At 40.2% G+C, this 19,133-nt stretch overlaps 1 protein-coding gene across 1 annotated transcript; it reads right to left on the bottom strand.

The window, feature by feature from the left end:
• Positions 1–5,367: 5,367 nt before the first annotated feature.
• SUB1 (SUB1 regulator of transcription) lies at positions 5,368–18,877 on the bottom strand. Its single transcript, XM_072359601.1, has 5 exons — positions 18,804–18,877; positions 16,938–17,010; positions 15,313–15,432; positions 11,039–11,147; positions 5,368–8,918 (listed from the first exon to the last, which is right to left on the bottom strand). Exons 2-5 carry the CDS (start codon positions 17,007–17,009, stop codon positions 8,839–8,841), a joined length of 381 nt encoding a protein of 126 aa, XP_072215702.1. The 5' UTR covers position 17,010; positions 18,804–18,877; the 3' UTR covers positions 5,368–8,838.
• Positions 18,878–19,133: the final 256 nt, after the last annotated feature.

Here is a 19,133-nt window from a genome sequence, read left to right as displayed (position 1 = left end):
TGTGTAGCATCTATGCTGCACAGCAACTTTAACACAGCACCAGAAATTAATCCTTTGCAAGACAGCAGAAGTAGTTTCAACACTGACACAAAGCTAAGTGTCTTCTTTACCTGAAAGCCCTTGTCCTTTGGGACTTACAGCTGCAGGCTTTCTGCCACTTGCTCAAGCCAGCTTATAAAACCTCTCAAACTCCAAATGTCAAGATGGATAAAGAAATCCACCACCACAAACCACATGCTCCCTCGCCACATCCTTCTCTCTAAATTGGAGAGGTGTGGATTTGAAGGATGGACTGTTTGGTGGATTAGAAATCGGCTGGCTGGACGCAGCCACTGGGTTGTGATCGATGGTTCTGTGTCAGGGCGGAGGCCAGTCACAAGCAGCGTCCCTCAGGGGTCGGTCTTGGGACTGGTGCCCTTCAACATCTTTATCAATGACAGACGATGGCACCACGTGCACCCTCAGCAGGTTTGCAGATGACACCAAGCTGAGCAGAGCAGTCGATGCACTGGAAGTAAGGGAAGCCATCCAGAGGTACCTGGACATGCTGGAGAAATGGGCCCATGAAAACCTAATGATGTTCAATAAGGCCAACTGCAGGGTGCTGCACTTGGGTCAGGGCAATCCCAGGTGATTATACAGACTGGGTAAATAACACCTTGAGAGCAGCCCTTTGGAGAAAGACCTGGGGGTCCTGGTAGATGAGAAGCTGAACACAAGCCAGCAGTGTGTACTTGCATCCCAGAAGCACAAAAAAATGAAGGATCACAGAATTGCAGAGGATGGAAGGGTTGCATGGAGATCATCTAGTTCACTCCCTGCTAAAGCAGGCTCCCTACTACAGGTTAAACAGGAAAGCATCAGGGCAGGTCTAGAATATCTCCAGAAGAGACCCCATCACCTCCCTGGGCAGCCCACTCCAGCACTCTGCCACCCTCACAGGGTGAACACAACAGCAAAGTACGTAACTACATCTGTCAACATTTCCTCTCCGCCTTCCTTCCCTTGCACTCTGACTGCACACTATCATTCTTGGTGCTGGTTTGGACGCTTGTTTGATCAGAGAGCAGTTGTCTTCTCAGAATAAAACTCCTCACTTGTTCCTGCTCTGTTAGTCGATCTACCAAATAAGCAGTACTGAGAGGACCATCCTTTCGGTATCAGTGAGCTATCACATCTGGTTAGTTAACACTCTCCCTAAGATGCAACCCTTAGTTGTGCCCAGCAAAGCTGAAGAGCTGTGTGGTACAGAAGCATTTCACTGGCAGAGAGCCGTTAGGGCAGCCTGCATCACCCTGGCACGCTGCTAGCAATAGGGATTTCAGTGAGCATTTCACAGACACAACAGCCAGTAGCCTATTGCACTAGTTATCAAGTCCTGCATTAAGCATTACCCATTTTAGCAGAATGAACCTATAAAAACACCTACTGGCTCTGACCCTAAGCATACAACACAGCTCCTACTCAGTCAAAAATCAGCTTCACTCCTGTACAGCTCGAACAGGAACGAACAAGTAGTTCTGCAGTTGATATTTAAAATAATGCTGACATCTAGTGGCTGGATCCACTCACACACATCTTTTTCACATTACTGCTGCATACATCTAGATTCCGTTCTTAACCTCCAGTGAAGAGAGGCTCCACCTGGCAGGGTCACCACCCCTCTTTGTAGTCTCCTGTTCAGTTAAAACATATCCCAGTTGAAAAGAGGACATAAAGATTTAATCTTATAGCAAGGAAAAAAAAAAAAACACTACACTTGCCCTCTTGGAAACTGAAATCATCACTGGACCGTAGGATAAAATCAATTTGAAAACAAAAGCTGGTAAGTGTCCCTGTTCATTGCAGGGGAGTTAACAAGATAACCTTTAAAGGTATCTTCCAACTCTAAGGATTCTATGATCTATGATGGGATTAAGTCTTCAGCCAGACAGAGCCAAATATATCTGAAGTATATCCCAGCCTTATCTAAAATAACAGGAGCTTGAAAATTATCATACTGCATGAGTTGGAGCTGGGCACCCACTGACATTCATCAACACCTGCTGAATGTTTATGAAGACCAACCAGCGGATGTGAGCACAGTGAGGCAGCAGGTGGTGCACTCCAGCAACAGCAGGTCACCCTCTGCTGGGGCAAGGTTTTACAAGCATGACATGAAGGTGCTTGTTCATTGCTGGTGAAAACCACTGAATTACAGAATAATTAAGGTTGGACTAGATCTAAGACATCCAGCCCAGCCATCAACCCATCCCCACCATGCCCACTAGCCATGTCCCTCAGAGCCACACCTTCATGTTTCTTAACACCTCCATGGACGGTGACTTCACTACTTCCCTGGGCAGCTGGTTCCAATACCTCACCAATTTCCAAGATGAAATTTTTCCTTATAACCGATCTGAACTTCCCCAGCACAACTTGAGGCCATCATCTCACATCCTATCACTGTTACCTGGGAGAAGAGGCCAAACCCATCTCACCACAGCCTCCTTTCAGGTAGCTGTAGAGAGCAATAAGGCCTCCCCCAAGCCGCCTCTTCTCCAGACTCAACAGTCCCAGCTCCCTCAGCTGCCCCATATAAGACTCATGCTCCAGACCCTTCACAGCTTTGTTGCCCTTTTCTGGGCACTCTCAAGGACCTCCTTCCTGAAGTGAGGAGCTCAAAGTTGAACATAATTCTCAAGAAGCAACCTCACCAGTGCTGAGTAAAGAATGCATAGCTAATGGTGGTGACTATGTTGAAGAACAGTGTCTTGTAGCTGAGAATTGGCTCCATCAGATAATATCATTGCACTCTCTGTAGCTATTGTAATTTCCATTGAAATAAATAGGAGGCACTACTTTCAGGGTGACCTGTGTGCATTTTCCAGTGTAACCTAAACATGAGGCCTTCAAAGACCAGAAAAGCTATGCATATATTCATATGATCACTGAAATGCAAGATGGCTTTGTCTCAGAGTTAAGCGTGCTAATCTGAATTTCCCTCAAAAGGGGTTAAAAGAGCACTCATTAACAGAAGACAATTTATCCTGCAGCATACCTGCTGCAAGTAAAAAATACTCCAGAAGCAAGCAACTCAACCTTACTTATGTCAGAAACTGAGTCTGGCCATTTTCAAGACAGAAACAGCACATCCATCCTGTAAACAAATTACCGGGTTAGATGCACAATTTCCTTCCTTTTTTTTTCTCCCTACCAAGAGAGTCCAAAGAGGCTACTGCTTTGCCACAGTACCTTACCCCACTTCATAGCACAGCTTTGGAGGAAGAAAACTGCACTTCCTTCAGGAGTGCTGGATATACCAGAGTAACACGTGCCAAAGCAGATTGCAGGTACAGTGCCAGTACTCCAGGAGGAACGCCCATCCATAACTGCGAGAAGCTGCTGGGTGAATTACATAGGCAGGGCCATAGTAAGATAGCCAACCATAAAGGAAAAAATTGTTTGTAGTAAAGAGGTGAATTAATGCTTCATGTCACAAAAAACAGCTTACTACAGTATCAGAAGAACAGTTACAAGTAGAACTCACACACTGCCAAAGTACCAGCCAAGAAACTCTCTACAACAACCCATCCTTACACGTTTCCCAAAGGAGCCTTCAAATTTCCATTTATTCCTCAGCACTGAAAGCTCAGCAGTGCCTGAAACAATGAAGTTGCAAGGCAACAGACAGTGCTATTGTGGCCAGCATGATCTGTGGCTTTTCATATTGCTCATTCCTACATGCTGAAACACAATTCTTAGCAACTGAAAACACTCTTAAGTATCCTGAACAATGAACATTGTCATGTTTGAACATATTGCTCCAAGTATTTATATCAAGACAAAAATGTACCTGTAAAACTTTGGTCAATTAAGTCATCAAATGGAACTGACACAGGAACGTTTTTCCTGAGGGCTGAAGATAACTGCTCCTAGTATTTGCAATCATTAACACAGTAACGGGAAGTTATTAGAGAAAGCGCTTTTAACTTCAACTCTCATTACTTAGATGACTCAAATCCTTGTTCTATCAAAGACAAAGCACTGACCACAGCTTTGTGTGTCAAGCAGTAAAAACGACTCCTACAAATGCTCAGTTTCCAAACACTGCAGCTGCCTGTACAGTTGGCAGCCAGCAGTACAGAACACTCAAACAAGATCTATTCAAAATTCATCTGCCATCACAACCTCTAAGCCAGCTTCAGATGTCATGGTTTTCACAACAGAGCCCTCTATAAGACAGGGAAGGATTTAACCCTTAAAGTCCAAGTAAGGTAGAGAAAGTATTTACATTCAGGAATACTTCAAGAGAGAACGAACACTGGCACTACCCTAACACAGCAACTCCCATTCTAAATACCCTACAGATTATGCCGACAGTTGTACACCAGCAATCTGACTCCAGCAGAAATGTAGCCAGATGCAAACCAGCATTGGAAAGCTAACTACGCCTTGGAGGGCTATGCAACAGAAACCAACAAATCTCTTTAAATAAATAAATAAATGAAAACCAGACAAAACCACACGGATTAAATGAAAAAGAAAAAAAAAAAAAAAGGAGGGTGTGTGCATGCATGGGATAAGAGGGTAAGTCTTCACATGCAGCTTAGGAATGTCTCTCAGGCTACAAAAGCAACTGTGTTTGCCTCCCATTACCCACCCGCAATTACAAATGCCCTTCTTTTGGCAACAAACCAGTACCCAGGTGATGATTCATTTTTACCCAGAACTACCTCCTCGTAGCATTATTTCAAGTTGCTAATACCTGCCTGCAGGGAAAAGCGAAAGATAGAATGAAGAAAGTTTCCTTTGGGATGTCAGCTGACTCAGTTTTGCACACACAGTCGCCAGAGCTATGGCCAAAGGTGGATCCTGTCAATAAGGAGAAGGCAGCAATGAGAAACAGGTAGAACAAGGACTCTCTACCAACCCCAAATGGTGTTTCATCCCTTTAAGACACACTCTTTTCTACTTCCGTGGCTGTGAAATGCTGAACTAATCAAAACTACTTTAAAAAATCTGTTTGGTTCAATCACAGAATCAGATAATTCCCTACGGATCAGTCACAGCCACTGTGTGAAGAAACAAACGTCCTTCCTGAAGAAACCTAGGCTAACCTAATTAGTGATTGAAAACAGTGGGTGAGTAGCTGTCTTATACCCACCCAGCCTACAGTGATGTTTATAGTCAGATAAAACTCCACTGGAAAGACCACTGCCCAATTTCTTCACAGAAGTGACGTTTCAAGCCCTTCACCTCAGGGTCTGAAAATGTGTTACTATCTGCTGCTTCCATATTAAAAAGATAATTGCTCTGTTCAAAAAGGAAAAACTTTTATCCTTCTGGGCTACAGAATCAAACCCCCCTCCATAAACACAGACCAAATACAAAATGATTAAGTATTCTAATTCTCAAATTACAACACTTGCAAGAAACAAACAGCAATTTTCACAAGAGAAGGAAAAAACAGAGCAGTTAAATTTCCATTCGAAATAATGCTATTTCAACAGAAGTCTTCATTTATTTCCAGGTGTTCAAATTCTTATTACACGTTTGCCATTTAACTTTTTTTATTTGAACATGAAAATTACAATTGGAGGGCTCATATTTCCAGTGGTCTCTCTGCAGTAGAGACCATCAGAAGAAGAAAAAGAAACCAAAACATTCTACATGGTTAACAATATGACATTTCAATTACCAGAATTACAGTTACCAATGTTGTTTTTTTTTTCCAACAGACCACATAATAAGTACGTAAATGGGGCATTTCCTTTAATAGAAATATCAAACTTGGTGCTGCATTTCTTTAATTTCAATATGAACATTTCTACATAAGAGCAACATCATACATGACACTTTGATTTAGTAAACGCGTGGTAGTTTGGCTGGCCTAACTGATGTATTTTTCCTCCTCTCAGCCATTGTATTTATATATAACATGTTGCTAATATGCCCTACATCAGTATCACGCAGCAGACAAATCTTTTGCAATGTCAGTGGGAAAGGGAATACTGTTTAATTTTACCCCACATTAGCCTTTTCATACATGCATAATTTTCTTCTATGTGTACCCCACGTACTATTTCATCTGTGAGAAAATAACCTGTACCCAAAAACTGGAGTTCTCAAGTAAGAAGTAGTACAGATGAAGACAACACACGACAAATCACAACCAACTATTAATTTCAAAGTAACACTGAATGTTTAAAATACACGTCAACTAATTAGCCATCAGTCATCTGAGGTGGAAATTATTCCCTCTCAATTCATTTTCAGTTTTGAGGTCAACTGAGAAACTGAGAGTTTAATTTAGCTACCCTGTTTGGTAGGACATTCATGCAGATGTTAACACCAGCTCAAGTAAAAAATATATATTTTAATCCATGTTACAGGCAGAAATATAACTGGCAGATTGGAAAGCTATTTTTCAACACACAAGCTAAGCAAAATCAAAGTGCCTCAAATTTTATCTAGTAAAATAGGCTAAGCAGCTCTGGTAGATATCCCCACAAGTACAGTAACAGTGTTGTCTGTAAGAACTAGGAGTAATTTATTTGAACATCTCTATCACTAGTTTCCACAAGAAAACTATTCACAATACCAATACTTTTTCACTTACTCTCTCCAAATGAATGAATTTAATTCTTCCCCTTCCTGAACATAATTATCTCATACTCTGATATACAACTGCCATCCAATTACTTATACCACATTAACCTAACTGAAGAGTGTTCCTTCCGTTCTGATAACAGTGCACACTAAGGTAGCCACATGAAGGTTCTGAGGTTAGAAGATACGATCTGGTCACAGAACTTCATATTTAAAGAAACAAAAACTGTAAATACATACCGCAATTAAAAAATGATAATAATAATAAAAAAAAAAAAAGACCTGGAACTTCTCAGAGCCCTAAAGGAATTTACTTCGTGCACTGATGTCAACAGCTATTTCATTTTCATTTGGTCCAGACGTCTGCATGTCATTAGCAGTTGCAGAAAGTTGTGCCCAAAAATGATGCAGCTACCCTAAGAAATCCCTTCACCTTTTATCCAGCCTCACTGTAGTTCTTAAATTCATATTTCAGTAATTTAGAAAGCAGAATGAAGTACCTTACATAATATTTAAATTAAATAATACATAGTTAATATCATTAAGTCACTTTCTCTCACCCTTCATTTACCACGTGTATTGAATTACAAACTCTGCAGCACAAGAACAGTCTGCATAGGGTACTTAGCACAACAGGATGTCCATGCATGTCTTCAGTATAAACAATTGCATTAAGTTAGTCCAGAATTAAGTAGCAAATCCTGTTTATCTACATAAAGTCTGAAAACACTTAAGTTTGCCGTCAAATGGGAAATTCATGGGTGGGACAAAAAAAATTGTACATTCATTACATACTCTTGAAATGTCAATTCTCATGAAGTTGGTTCATCATCTTCTTTCTGTTACCTGAAGTCAGCCAAAAAACAAACTCCTTTCTATTTCTGCTAACAGAAAGGTTCTTCACTGTATTTTTTCTATGTCAGCTAACTTTGATCCTTCAATATTAATTTCTCTGCTGGAGCGCCCATTATCTCTCCAAGCTTGATACAAACATCATGTTCTCCCTTTTTCATTCTATAGCCACAACACCTATAAAGATTTCCTTAATTTGAAACAACACCTAGTCCAGCAGAATCCCCAATGGATAGAAGTTTCTCTTATCAGAATAGTACACTGGTGAATGATTGAAGTTTGCTAGTCATGGATTCACTATGCACCAGTGCTCCAATTTAAGCACTAAATACCTTCTCTAGAAAAGATAACAGTTGTGCACATGTAAGCTGCACAAGGCAAGCCAAGTTAAATGATTTGGTCAGGCAGCGAGGACAGGGAAAAGGCATGATAGCCTGATGTTTTGGCTGAAGATACTTTAACCCTGTGTGACTGTTTAACCTGTGTTACAGCCCAGTTTAAGCAGCGTTGTTTACACAATGCTCTCAAACAGAAGCCCTACAAAGACATATTAAATCTCATTTTCTATAGAATAACTGATCAGTATGTGTTCAAGAATAAATTTAATGCAAAGTTTGAAAAGGGTACCTAAACTAATAACCAAGTCTGGAGCTTTTTAAATACTGTCTTACTCTGAGGTATATGTCTATTACTGTAAAAGTTTATGCATCACATTCTAAGATCTAGAGTCCTTGAATAAAGCCTAACCGTATTTCCTAAGTCAAGCAAGCTATACAAAAATTAGAACAGATGATGTGTGGATGGTGTTCCAGTGTTACTGTTTATCATAACACTTCATGCAAATATGCAAGAAAGTCTACATACTCAAGACTGTTTACATCTGAATAAATAGGGTAAATTAGCAAATACAGTATTTAAAATTATCTACAAAAATGTGTTTTACCAGGTTTTCACTGTTTGTATCAAGTTTTAAAGCTGAAAGCTGAGGGCAACAGCAAAGGATATGAAACAAAACAAAAAATTTAAACAGACATTTTTAAAATCCCCTTAGAATCAGTAACTATTAACTAAATTTAAAAAGCCTACTACTAGTTGGTGGCCTTGTCAGCAAAGATCTTTAAAAAGGCCACAAACACAAACAGCTTTACATATTACTTGACTTGTTCATTTTACACCATGAGGTGAAAGCAACACACTTCCTTTTAGTAAAGTATACACAAATAGCCTCACTCAGAATACATGTTTAATGCACATTAAAAAATTATTCATTTTACAAATTGTTTTGCAATCCAAATATACAATAGCTTGGAAAACAATATTTTAGAAAACAAAAGCCAATGTAAAAAGACTGCTTGAAACAACTAAAGTGATAAAGATTTCTGTATGGCTCTGTCTTTACAGTTTTCTTACTGCATCATCAATATCAGAAATCTGTTCCTTCAGCTGGTTCCACTGCTCTGGATTTAAAGAAATACCTGAAATGCATTAAAAACAAATATTTAGTACAAAAAAGAAAACTGCAATTCAGTATGTTGCATACTTACAATCAAGAGTGATTTCATACACAAAGCCTACATCACAACTCCTAATGCTTGAGCTACATCAAATTCAGTAACAGACTTAGATCCATGGTTAAACTATTCACTTGGAATACTTCAGTTTAGAACTTGCCTATCTCTAGACATGCTTACCTTACAAAGAAAACAGTCACAATATAAATTCATTCACATATGTTTTGTAAACACAGGAAGGCAAAGGAAGGGAAACAGAGCTCTGTCTCTGATAGGAGGTAGCACAAAAGACCTGCTTGAGAAGTAGGAAACAGACTATACTTTTGTTTGCTGCTAAAAGTTAACCTCTGTGGATGGAACTTCATGTATTTGCATGATTCCAGTTGGTTATTTTTTTCTCCTTTTTTCTTAAAGCAGTGTGAAGAATGAATTCTTTTCCATTCCCTAGCAATCACAAACCAACGCAGAAGGGTTCTTGCTTAGCTGCTTTTTTGTTCTTGTTGTTTAAGATCACTATAAATGCTTATGACAAAATAATCAACTAATGATTATTTTCCCACAACCCATCACCTCAGTTCTGAACATTTATTTGTTCAGGCTACAGACCACACTTCCATCGTGCTTTACTCTTCTGACTCTTTCCCTACAATCTCTATGCCAGCTCTATGCAAGTAGAGGCTCACAGGCCTATCGCACTACCTCTCCATCCAGGCTCCTCTAATATTTAACCCCTCTCTCCCTCCACCAGCGATCCAAGTTTCTTTCATTGCTTTCTCCCTATAAATAGAGCAGGACCTGAAAACAGGCGAAAGTACAAATTCCATCTCTGGGGTGTGTCACCTTTTTTTTTTAATCATTATTTTTTATTATTTTTTCCCCTTTCTTTCCTATTACCACCAGAATTTCACCACAGAATCACAATTATTTTAAGCAGAAAACCATCTGCATGGCTCTGCTTTAAGCAGTTGTTCCAGCGGTCCTCAGGGGAAAGGTTCTGATAAGTTGGCCAGGCACTATTAGGATAAAAAAATATAACATTGCCCCAATTTCTAGCTACCAGATTTCTTTTCTTACTTCTATTACAAAATTACAATTGTATCCCTTTTAGGATAGCTACATGGAGCAGCCTTTAAGTGTATCACCAGAATATTAGACTCAGACGCTATATCTGAATAGTAATTTTATCCTAATAAAATCCAGAGTTGTTTGGGACACCTACAAATATTTTCACCTATATCGCATAATTTTTGTGAATTTGGCTGCCCATCAAGTATCACTGTGGTTTCTCACACAAGCTTCTGACTGATCTTCTTTTCACTTCTACCTCCAGACACAATTTAGTCCTTCAAGCTTGGAGTAATCGAATTTGCCATGTTATAGTAACATGCTCAACAAAGGCCTCCTTGTACAACCTGTTCACATAAACCCACTGTGGTTATTTAAGATATATTAAAGACAATTCTCAAGCTTCTCAAGTGTTTGTTCGCTGTGTTGCTCCTGGACACATCAGGAAAATACAGTAAACATGCTGATTCTAAATTAAATGCCTTTAATCTTCAGAACAACTCACACTTACCTCTTTCACTGGTACAATACGAAAAATAATATGCTTCTAAAGAAGCAACAAGACATGAAAAAAATGCTACTACTGCAATTGTTAGCCCACCCTCATCTCTCAGATGGCAAAAGTTCTGAAAATGGTCCATTAAAAGGATGCTATAAAAATTAGGCATGGCGGTGGCAACTAAAGACTTAAGGTTTATGCGCTATGCTGCAGATTACAGACAGAAGAACGCTCCATGAAATGTTCCTATTATTTTAATCTGAAATTAAATAAAAATTGAAAAACATAATTGTTTTAAAGAACTTAATACCTTATTCCAACCAAAATTAAGCCTTTTCAGTCGATTTAGAAATAAAAATCCTATTGGAACAAAGGTAAGAAACAGGCAAAACTAATTTATTTTAAAATAAAAAAATTATCCTAAAAATATCATGCAGTAAATTATATAAGCCTGACATAAAATTTTCCAGTAAATTGTAAGCAATGTTTTAATACAAAACAATGTGAAGCAGAACAGTACCTTTTCTGCCAGGCTTCATTTCACCTTCTTGATCCATCCAATATTCTCTAATATCAATTAAAACTTTCCCTTTGAAGTCACGAACGCTGACATACCTCATTTTGCCAATCTGTTAAAACACACAAGACATTTTACATATTTTATATATTACAGTATTCACTTTTCCAAACAGTATTAGACTCAGACATGTGACATGACCCACTGCAGCTTATTTTAGACACCAGAGAAACAACCAGATCAAGAGCTTAATCCAGAGTAGGCTAGTAGATAATGATAATAAAAATGCAAGAAAGACTTAAAGCCAGTTGAGCATTCAACACTCTCATTTTTTTGCAAATCTCATGAGCCAGCAGTGTGCCCAGGTGGCCAAGAAGGCCAATGGCATTCTGTGTTGTATCAGAAATAGTGCAGGCAGCAAGAGCCAGGACGTGACACTCAGCTTTGGCAAGGACCCACCTTGAGTACTGTATTCAATTTTAAGCCTCTCACTGCAAGACAGACATCGAGGCCCTGGAGTGTGTTCAGAGAAAGACAACGAAGATGTGAGGGGTCTGGAGCACAGGGCTTACAGGGAGTAGCTGAGGGAAATGGGATTGTTCAGTGTGCAGAAGGGAAGGCTTGGGGTTATCTTATCCACTTTCTAAAACTCCTTAATAGGAGAATGTGGCAGAGAGGGGGGTCAGCTTTTTCTCCTGTGTAACTAGCAATAGCACTTGAGGGAATGGCCTCAAGTTGCACTAGGTGAGGTTCAAGTTGTTTATTAGGAAGAACTTCTCTAGAAGAGTGGTCAGGCACTGGAATGGGCTGTCCCAGGGAGGTAGTGGAGTCACCACCCCTGGAGGTGTTCAAGAAACATTGAGATGCTGTACTGAGGAACGTGGTTTAGTGGAGGAAAACTGGTGACTGGTAGACAGTTGGACTGGATGACCTTGGAGATCTTCTCCAACTTTAGTGGTTCTGTGCTTGATTCCTTTCCAACGAAACTAATGTGCATCCTCCACTGACAACTAAACAGAGGATCATATACATCTTACTAGCATTAAGTCTGACCAGAAAACACAAATTCTCAAATCAACAATCACCCACAGACGTTTAAATCATAAGTCGTTACTTCATGAAATAGATGTAAACAAGTATGCTTTAAGTTCAGTTAAAGCTGCTTTCCTTCCTATGCAGACTATGATGAATTAACTCCAAAATTAATTTTAAAGCATTCTTAGATGCTGTAAACCTAAAGCGTGTTTTTCTTACTTTAAAGTACTTTAAGTGAATGATAAATTTCAGTTTGTATTATTTTGTAATTGATTTATTAAATACTTCCACAGCACTACAAACACAGCAGACAAAAATAAGGTATGATGTCAGATGAGCTGAGTTCTTTCAGACTTAACTTGGTATAGCCTGTAGGATTGGCCAAATCTGTCAGCACTGTTGGCAAAGAAAATCACAGCCTGTATAAAAAACATTTCATTGTTTTTTACCGTAACACTTCACCAATTTCAATTTAATACTTAAAGCAGCAGTATTCTGGAATATATATCAATTAACTATTAGTGCATTACCAAATAATTCCAGATTTGCCTAAGAAATAAATTCTGATAAAAACACATCAGATTAAAGATACAAATACAGTAGAAAGACTTAGTGTCTGAATATTAAAAACGAGTACCTATATTAATTCAACTACAATAAGGTGAGGGGAGAAGAAAAACAAAGCTATCATCACTTAGCCAGTAAGTCTAAGTTAACTGGAAATTGTTCCATATGAAAATAATTGAATCATAGAATGGCCTGGGTTGAAAAGGACCATGATGATCATCTAGTTTCTAGGCTTTTAAGTTTTCTAGATTTTTAGTTTCTAAATTGATTTTTTTTTCCTCTTCTTCTTTTGAGTTCAAATATCTATTGTTCTGGCATTAAGTCATTTCTGGACAACTTTTTCACATAGCAGATCATAGTACTAGAATAACTCCCCTGGGCTGAAGCACTTTGTTGTCACTACAGTCACAGTAGTGTTCCAAAAGAGTATGATTTACTGCAGAGTAGTTAATGATGCTCAACTTTCATACACAAGTTCATATGCTTTTTATAAAATACCACAGCATTTTAGGCATACCACTCTACTGAATTAAGTACACCAGAAGATACTATTTCCAGGTTTTCATTTCTTAGAATACAATGCATTGAACTGCATCTAGGTTCCTTTCACAGCTATGCAACTGACTTCCTGTATGAGTTTCAGCTTATATCTACATTTTCGTTCCAATTGCCAGTTTCCTTTAAGCACACACGCTGAAAATAAAAATTACAAAAAAACAGCCTTCTTTCTACAGTATGAGGAGTGCAGTAAGATAATATTACACAGATATATGATAATATAATATAAAAAGAATGCAGGGTCCTGTAAACAGATGTGCTCTGCATCACAACAAATTGGTTTAGAACACTAATTCTGAAACTGATACTCATGCAACATTATCTCACAATCAAGCTCCCTTCCAGATCACTGCAAACACGTATTTTATCTATTTTTAGGATCTTATGATAGGTAAAGACATTGCACTGTGAAACTGATGAACATATTTCTGACGAGTCAAAAAAGCAAGTACCACATAATTCTCAGAAAAGGGGGTGAAGGGGGTGGGTGTCTTTTCCAAAAAAAGAATTAACACATTTTGTCCTGGCTCCTGGACAGTTACTAATAGTGTATCCTGACAGCATTAACAAATGTTACCCAAATTAGGCATGGACAGAAGACAGGATTTGTCAAACTACCCAGAGCACGTGATGCAGAGCTTATATGAGCTGAAGCCATAGATCAGAATCTAATACAAGAACCCTAAAACCTTCCACATAAATAATGCTTGTCCTTAGGACTGCTAGTAACACATCATACAAGGAGTTAATTTTCTGCATCTCAATTGTGCCCAAATCCCTTTGCCAAATTCCAAAGGATACAAAGCTACCTTTTAAGTCTAAAGAGCCCAAGACACATAAATAAACAAAATACACATGGGTGCATACTGAAACAATTTCCTACTAACAATAATTCTATTATTTATGAGTTTCAAGTACTAACATTCATTTTAAATGAAAACATTAAAACATGGATCTTGCAAAAAATGATGTCATAAGGGATGAGCTCTACATTAAAAGGAAGCTGCAATTCTTTTAGAACACAGAGACTTAAGGTTCTAAATGTTCAGGCTGTGTTTCACATCATTTGTTGCCACTCCCACACAAAACATGGACATCACAAAACTGAATATCTTATCAATAATTCACATCCTGATTTCTAACAGTTCAAGTCATATTCAGCTGAAGCCCTCCCTCCAATTATGCATGAGTAAAGCAAGAACTGATAGCTAATAGTAGCTGACCTGTATTACATAATCAGTTATGCAGGCCTTCTGTCTGGAAAACACTTTTTTTTTTTTACTATACTATTTTGTACAGCAACAGCCCAAAATGATTTCTTCTGCCTTACCCAGAAATGGGATCATTCTATAAAACACCCCACACATACCCAGACTCTTTCACAAGCTTAAGAATAAGAGCCTCCCTAAGATTCTCCTTTATTCCCTGTCTTCCCTGTGACAGCTAGTCACAGACATTCACTAACTCCAAGCTACATACATTCTTGCACAGCTTGCAGTACACATTGCTACTACCCCAACTAACCCAAAAGTTAGTCTACCACTCTCCAAGCTCACAAATACTTTGTGCTATGGAAAAAAATCTACATTCACTCCATCTAAAACAAGAATATCAGAACTGCAATCTTTCTGGATGTTTAGTGAGAAAAAACTGCATCAAAAACAAAGAAACAAGCAAAACTTACTCCAATGCACTGCCTTATAAAACAGAAGCCAAGCTGTCCTTGGCCTAGTTAAATAAGAATTCAGAGACCCTATTTTGTATTCCAGGAACATTTCTTTCAAAAGCTCTGATTAAAAGCGTCCGTGCACAGACTGTCCTTATTTAATATCTGCAGAGTACTTATGATAAGTGCTGTATTTACAGACAAAATGATTACCCAGAGAGTGCAAAATACATGAGGGCTGGATCAACTGCCATAACTCAGTTTCTTTTATTTGACTAAAACCTGATGATCGTTCTCTGAGTACCTCACCCACATTGTACCATTCACTGTAACATCCCTAAAGGACACTTCAGGAGACTAGGCACCACACAACCAAGATGTTCACATCAACCTGAAATTAATACTGAACATGACGTAACAGGCTGCCTTAAAAGTACTCATTAATTTTTACCTGAAACATATTCTCATCTCTGTTGCTGCTTTGCTTAGAAGAAGCGGCACCTTTTGAACTCTCACCCGTTTTTTGCTTCTTTACAGGCTTTTCTGGAGCAGCTTGCTTTTTCCGCTTTGCCTTGGAGCAAGAATAAAACAGATGTGTGAACCACAACTCATTCTTGTAAGTTATAGAAAAGCTTACATTAGAGGCCACAAACTGCTACCATGCAACACACACTATCACGTCCCTTTTGTGAAGGCAGGCCTACAATACCATACAATTTCAAAATTAAATCTCCAAATGAGCCTAACTCTCTTTATTGTGAAGCATACCAGAATACTTCAGCTTTAAAAAGTCATATTATTTCCATTTATTATTTTTAAGAGACTGCTCTTTTTGCACAGTGCTGTCGGTTCATTAGTTTTAATCAAGAAAATAAAATCCGGTGGAAGTTTCACATTCCTTTCCAGTGAAAGCAACAAAAATGCAGGACAGCTAACAATACTTCTGAAAGAAAGACAAAATAAGAGACAAGATAATGAAGGATCTGGGAGTCACCTCTATCAGGGAAGCACTTTTTTCATTTTTTTTAATCAGAGTCCAATCTCTGTCCATAGCAAGATAAATTAAGCATGTCTCTATAACATCCAGATCATATCACCTGTATATCACACACATTCCTTGCAGATACTATGAAGCTACTATTTTTACCAATATTTATACAGTAATCGTGCCCTTACAGCTCATCTTCATCCTCCACTTCAAAAAAGTGACACAGAGAAACCAACAATTATTCTCAACTGTTAGAATCATATTGTGGATAATTTATTTTAAAGAGGAATGTTTGCAACAAATGTAGGCAGTTGTGACAACAAAACCCACCAAAGCAGACTGTTCAAGTGGATCTTCTTAGAAATACATACCTGACCATGTTCTCTATTAAGATTTGATAGAGAGTCCAATTTGTTTAGGGCAACTAAGTCACAGTTGAATCAACACAGTAGAGCAGATTGTGTTTTTTCAAGTACCAACTGTAAGTCTGCATTAACACTAGTATACTAGCAGAAACTTACAAACTAAATAATTACTAAAAATAGCTGGGAACACCCAATTTACACATTTAGAAATAGCTAACATGTTAAAATTAATCAGCCAAAAGACATTCGACTCAGTCATTCGTTTCAGTGAGAAGGTAACAGATACAGTAAACAGATCACACTAAAAATCAGAATCTGAAACAGAAATAAAAATATATAAACAAAATAAGCAAAAGGCATAGGGATGACCGGGCAGGTGCAGGCTTTCACTTTGAACTAGCAAGTAATCCAGACAAAACAAAGGGGGAGGTTGGGGTAGTCTTAAAATTAATCCAAATTCTTGCCACAAGGGGCAGCCGATACCAAAATCTTCCCCCTCTTGACACAAAGCAAGAAAGAATTCCAGGAAGATTGAGGCTAGATATGTGAAAAATAAATAAGGCAAAATACAACCTAAGAAAAAGTTCACTGCAAAGCAAAAAGTGTATTTTTTACACAAACACAAATACTATTTTTTCCAAGTGTCTGATAAATGATATGGAATGGCAGGCATTTGATACACAAATGTTAATACAATCATATTGAACCACACACAATTTTCACCTTTTTGTCAACTTCACTGTCTGAATCGCTTGCAGATGAGCTCGAAGACACGAGTTCCTTTGATTTAGGCATTCTAGGATGAGAAAGGTAATATGAGAACACTGATAAATCACATTACATCTAGAAGGCAGTCTTGATACTGTTTATTCTCCCAAAGACTTTCCTGCTTTGGGAAAGCTTTTCACACAAGCTTTAAGGCACATTAAGGATGCAATCTCATACGCAATTCCTTTTCATAGCTTTTCCTTGCTGCAACTGCCTTAAGTGTGGCATTTCAGTTTCCAAACAGTTTAGAAAGGGACAATTTTTTGTCTAGTTCCATTAAGGAAATACATACAACACAGTACATGACTATCCTCAGCTTGAATTCTCAATATTACATTAATTTAATCTACAAAGGCCACAGCATTATCCTTATTCTTACGCAGGCATTTTGCCTAGTTGAATTTGCAAGCAAAATCTATATAATAATCTAATAAGAAGCTAAGCTACCCTATCAGTAATACAAGATCAGAAAAAACATCTTAGTTACAATGAACTACAGTACTGCAATTATTTCAACTGCAGCCTTAACAGATCAGTCATTAGAGTCTATTCATTTGCCAGACAAGTGGACATTCAACTTTCCTTGAATGCATGCTGCCAGATGTACTTCTGCATCTCTCCACTATGCAAACATGTGGTTAGATACAGCAGCAGAGCATCCAGCCTGCTACTAGAAATTCTTTGTGATAAATAAATAGCCCATTTGTTCTTCCCTAACAATAAGCATGACAGAGAAAACAATGATAAGTTAAGAAAGACTAAGAGAAGCATGTCTCATCCGAGGAAAAGGAACGGCATCTTTTGTAAGTTGGTGGTGGAATCACAGAGTATGAGTCTGAATAATGCTAGTAGCTCCATGTAGTTGAAAAGTAGGACAAGTTCTGTCGTCACAGCTCAGAGTACAATGCTGGAAACTGCCGCACTGAAAATGAAACAGGGTATGGGGAAGCACACAGCAGGACAGCGGCAGATGGGATCTAGAAGGGGACAAGCACAGCAAGGACGTGAAGATGGGGATCAGAACGAGGTTGATTAGAGGGGAGCAGGGGGGCACAAGCCCGTAAGTCTGCCTCAGGATGTGCGAATGGCGGTATGGGGGAAGGCGGGGGAGGAAACTGCCAAAAGGAGAAAGTGGGAGCGGAATGATCTGCTGGGGAGAAGCAGGCAGGCAGCGTGAGGAGACGCCGAAGCACCGGGGGGAGTGAGGGCGGAGTGAGACGGGCCACGCGAAGACGAGGCAAGGAAGAGGAGAAAGACAGGCCGGGAACAGCCGTAGGCGGATCCAAGCCGCCATTTTCCTCCCCTCCTTTCCACAGCTCCCGCTGCCCCCCGGGAAAGAGGGGCGGGGGTCCGCGCGGGGCCAAGAATGCGGCCCCGAGTCCCGCGTGTAGCGCGGCAGCGAAGGGCCGCGTCCCAGCGCGGCCGGGAGGCAGGAAAAGCCGAACAAAGAGGAAGAAAGAGAGGGAAAAAAAAAACAAAAAGGGGTCTGGGGTCGTCCGCGGGCAGGGCCTGATCCCGGCGCGGGGGAAACGGAGCCGGGCGGTTCCCTGACGCCATTTTCTCCTTCCCTCTCTCCCTCCCTCAAATCCTCTTCGCCCCCCAACATGGCAGCGGCTGCTCCCCGCCCCAGGCCCACCGCACAGCGGGGCATCCCCCCCGCGGGGCACAGCGGACACTCAAGGAAAGGAGGAAGGCCGCACAGCACGGCTTATCCCCGCGCCTCCCCGACGCCGGCCGGGAGATGCCGAGCCGCAGCGGCCGGCCTCGGGATAGAAGGCAGAAGAAAATGGCGGGGGCTACAGGGGGGACCCCAAGACTCACGTCCTGCTCCGCTCGCTGCCCCGCTGCACCAGGAGAGGAGCGGAAGTGACGCAGCGCGGAGCCCCCGCCCCCGCGCCGTGCCATGTGACGGGGAGGAGTGCTTAAAGGGCGCGCGTCCCTTTGTTGCTCGTTCCCGCTTCCCGCTGGCAGTGGAGGTGCGGGCTGGGAAGCGCTGCTCGTTGTGAGCCGCGAGCGACAGAGAGCACAGGATGGCTCCCAGCGCCAGAATGGGACCCTCAGCGACGTGAACAGCCGCTCTCAGTTCCTCGAGCTCGTGGGGGGGGGGGAGGAAGCGCAGCGGGGGCACGGCCGCTGCTTTGCATGCCGAGA

The sequence above is a fragment of the Excalfactoria chinensis genome, chromosome Z (genome assembly GCF_039878825.1).
Source record: "Excalfactoria chinensis isolate bCotChi1 chromosome Z, bCotChi1.hap2, whole genome shotgun sequence".
Lineage (NCBI taxonomy): Eukaryota > Metazoa > Chordata > Aves > Galliformes > Phasianidae > Excalfactoria > Excalfactoria chinensis.
Note: the sequence above shows the minus strand (reverse complement) of the source record. Positions and strands in the feature narration are given on the sequence as shown.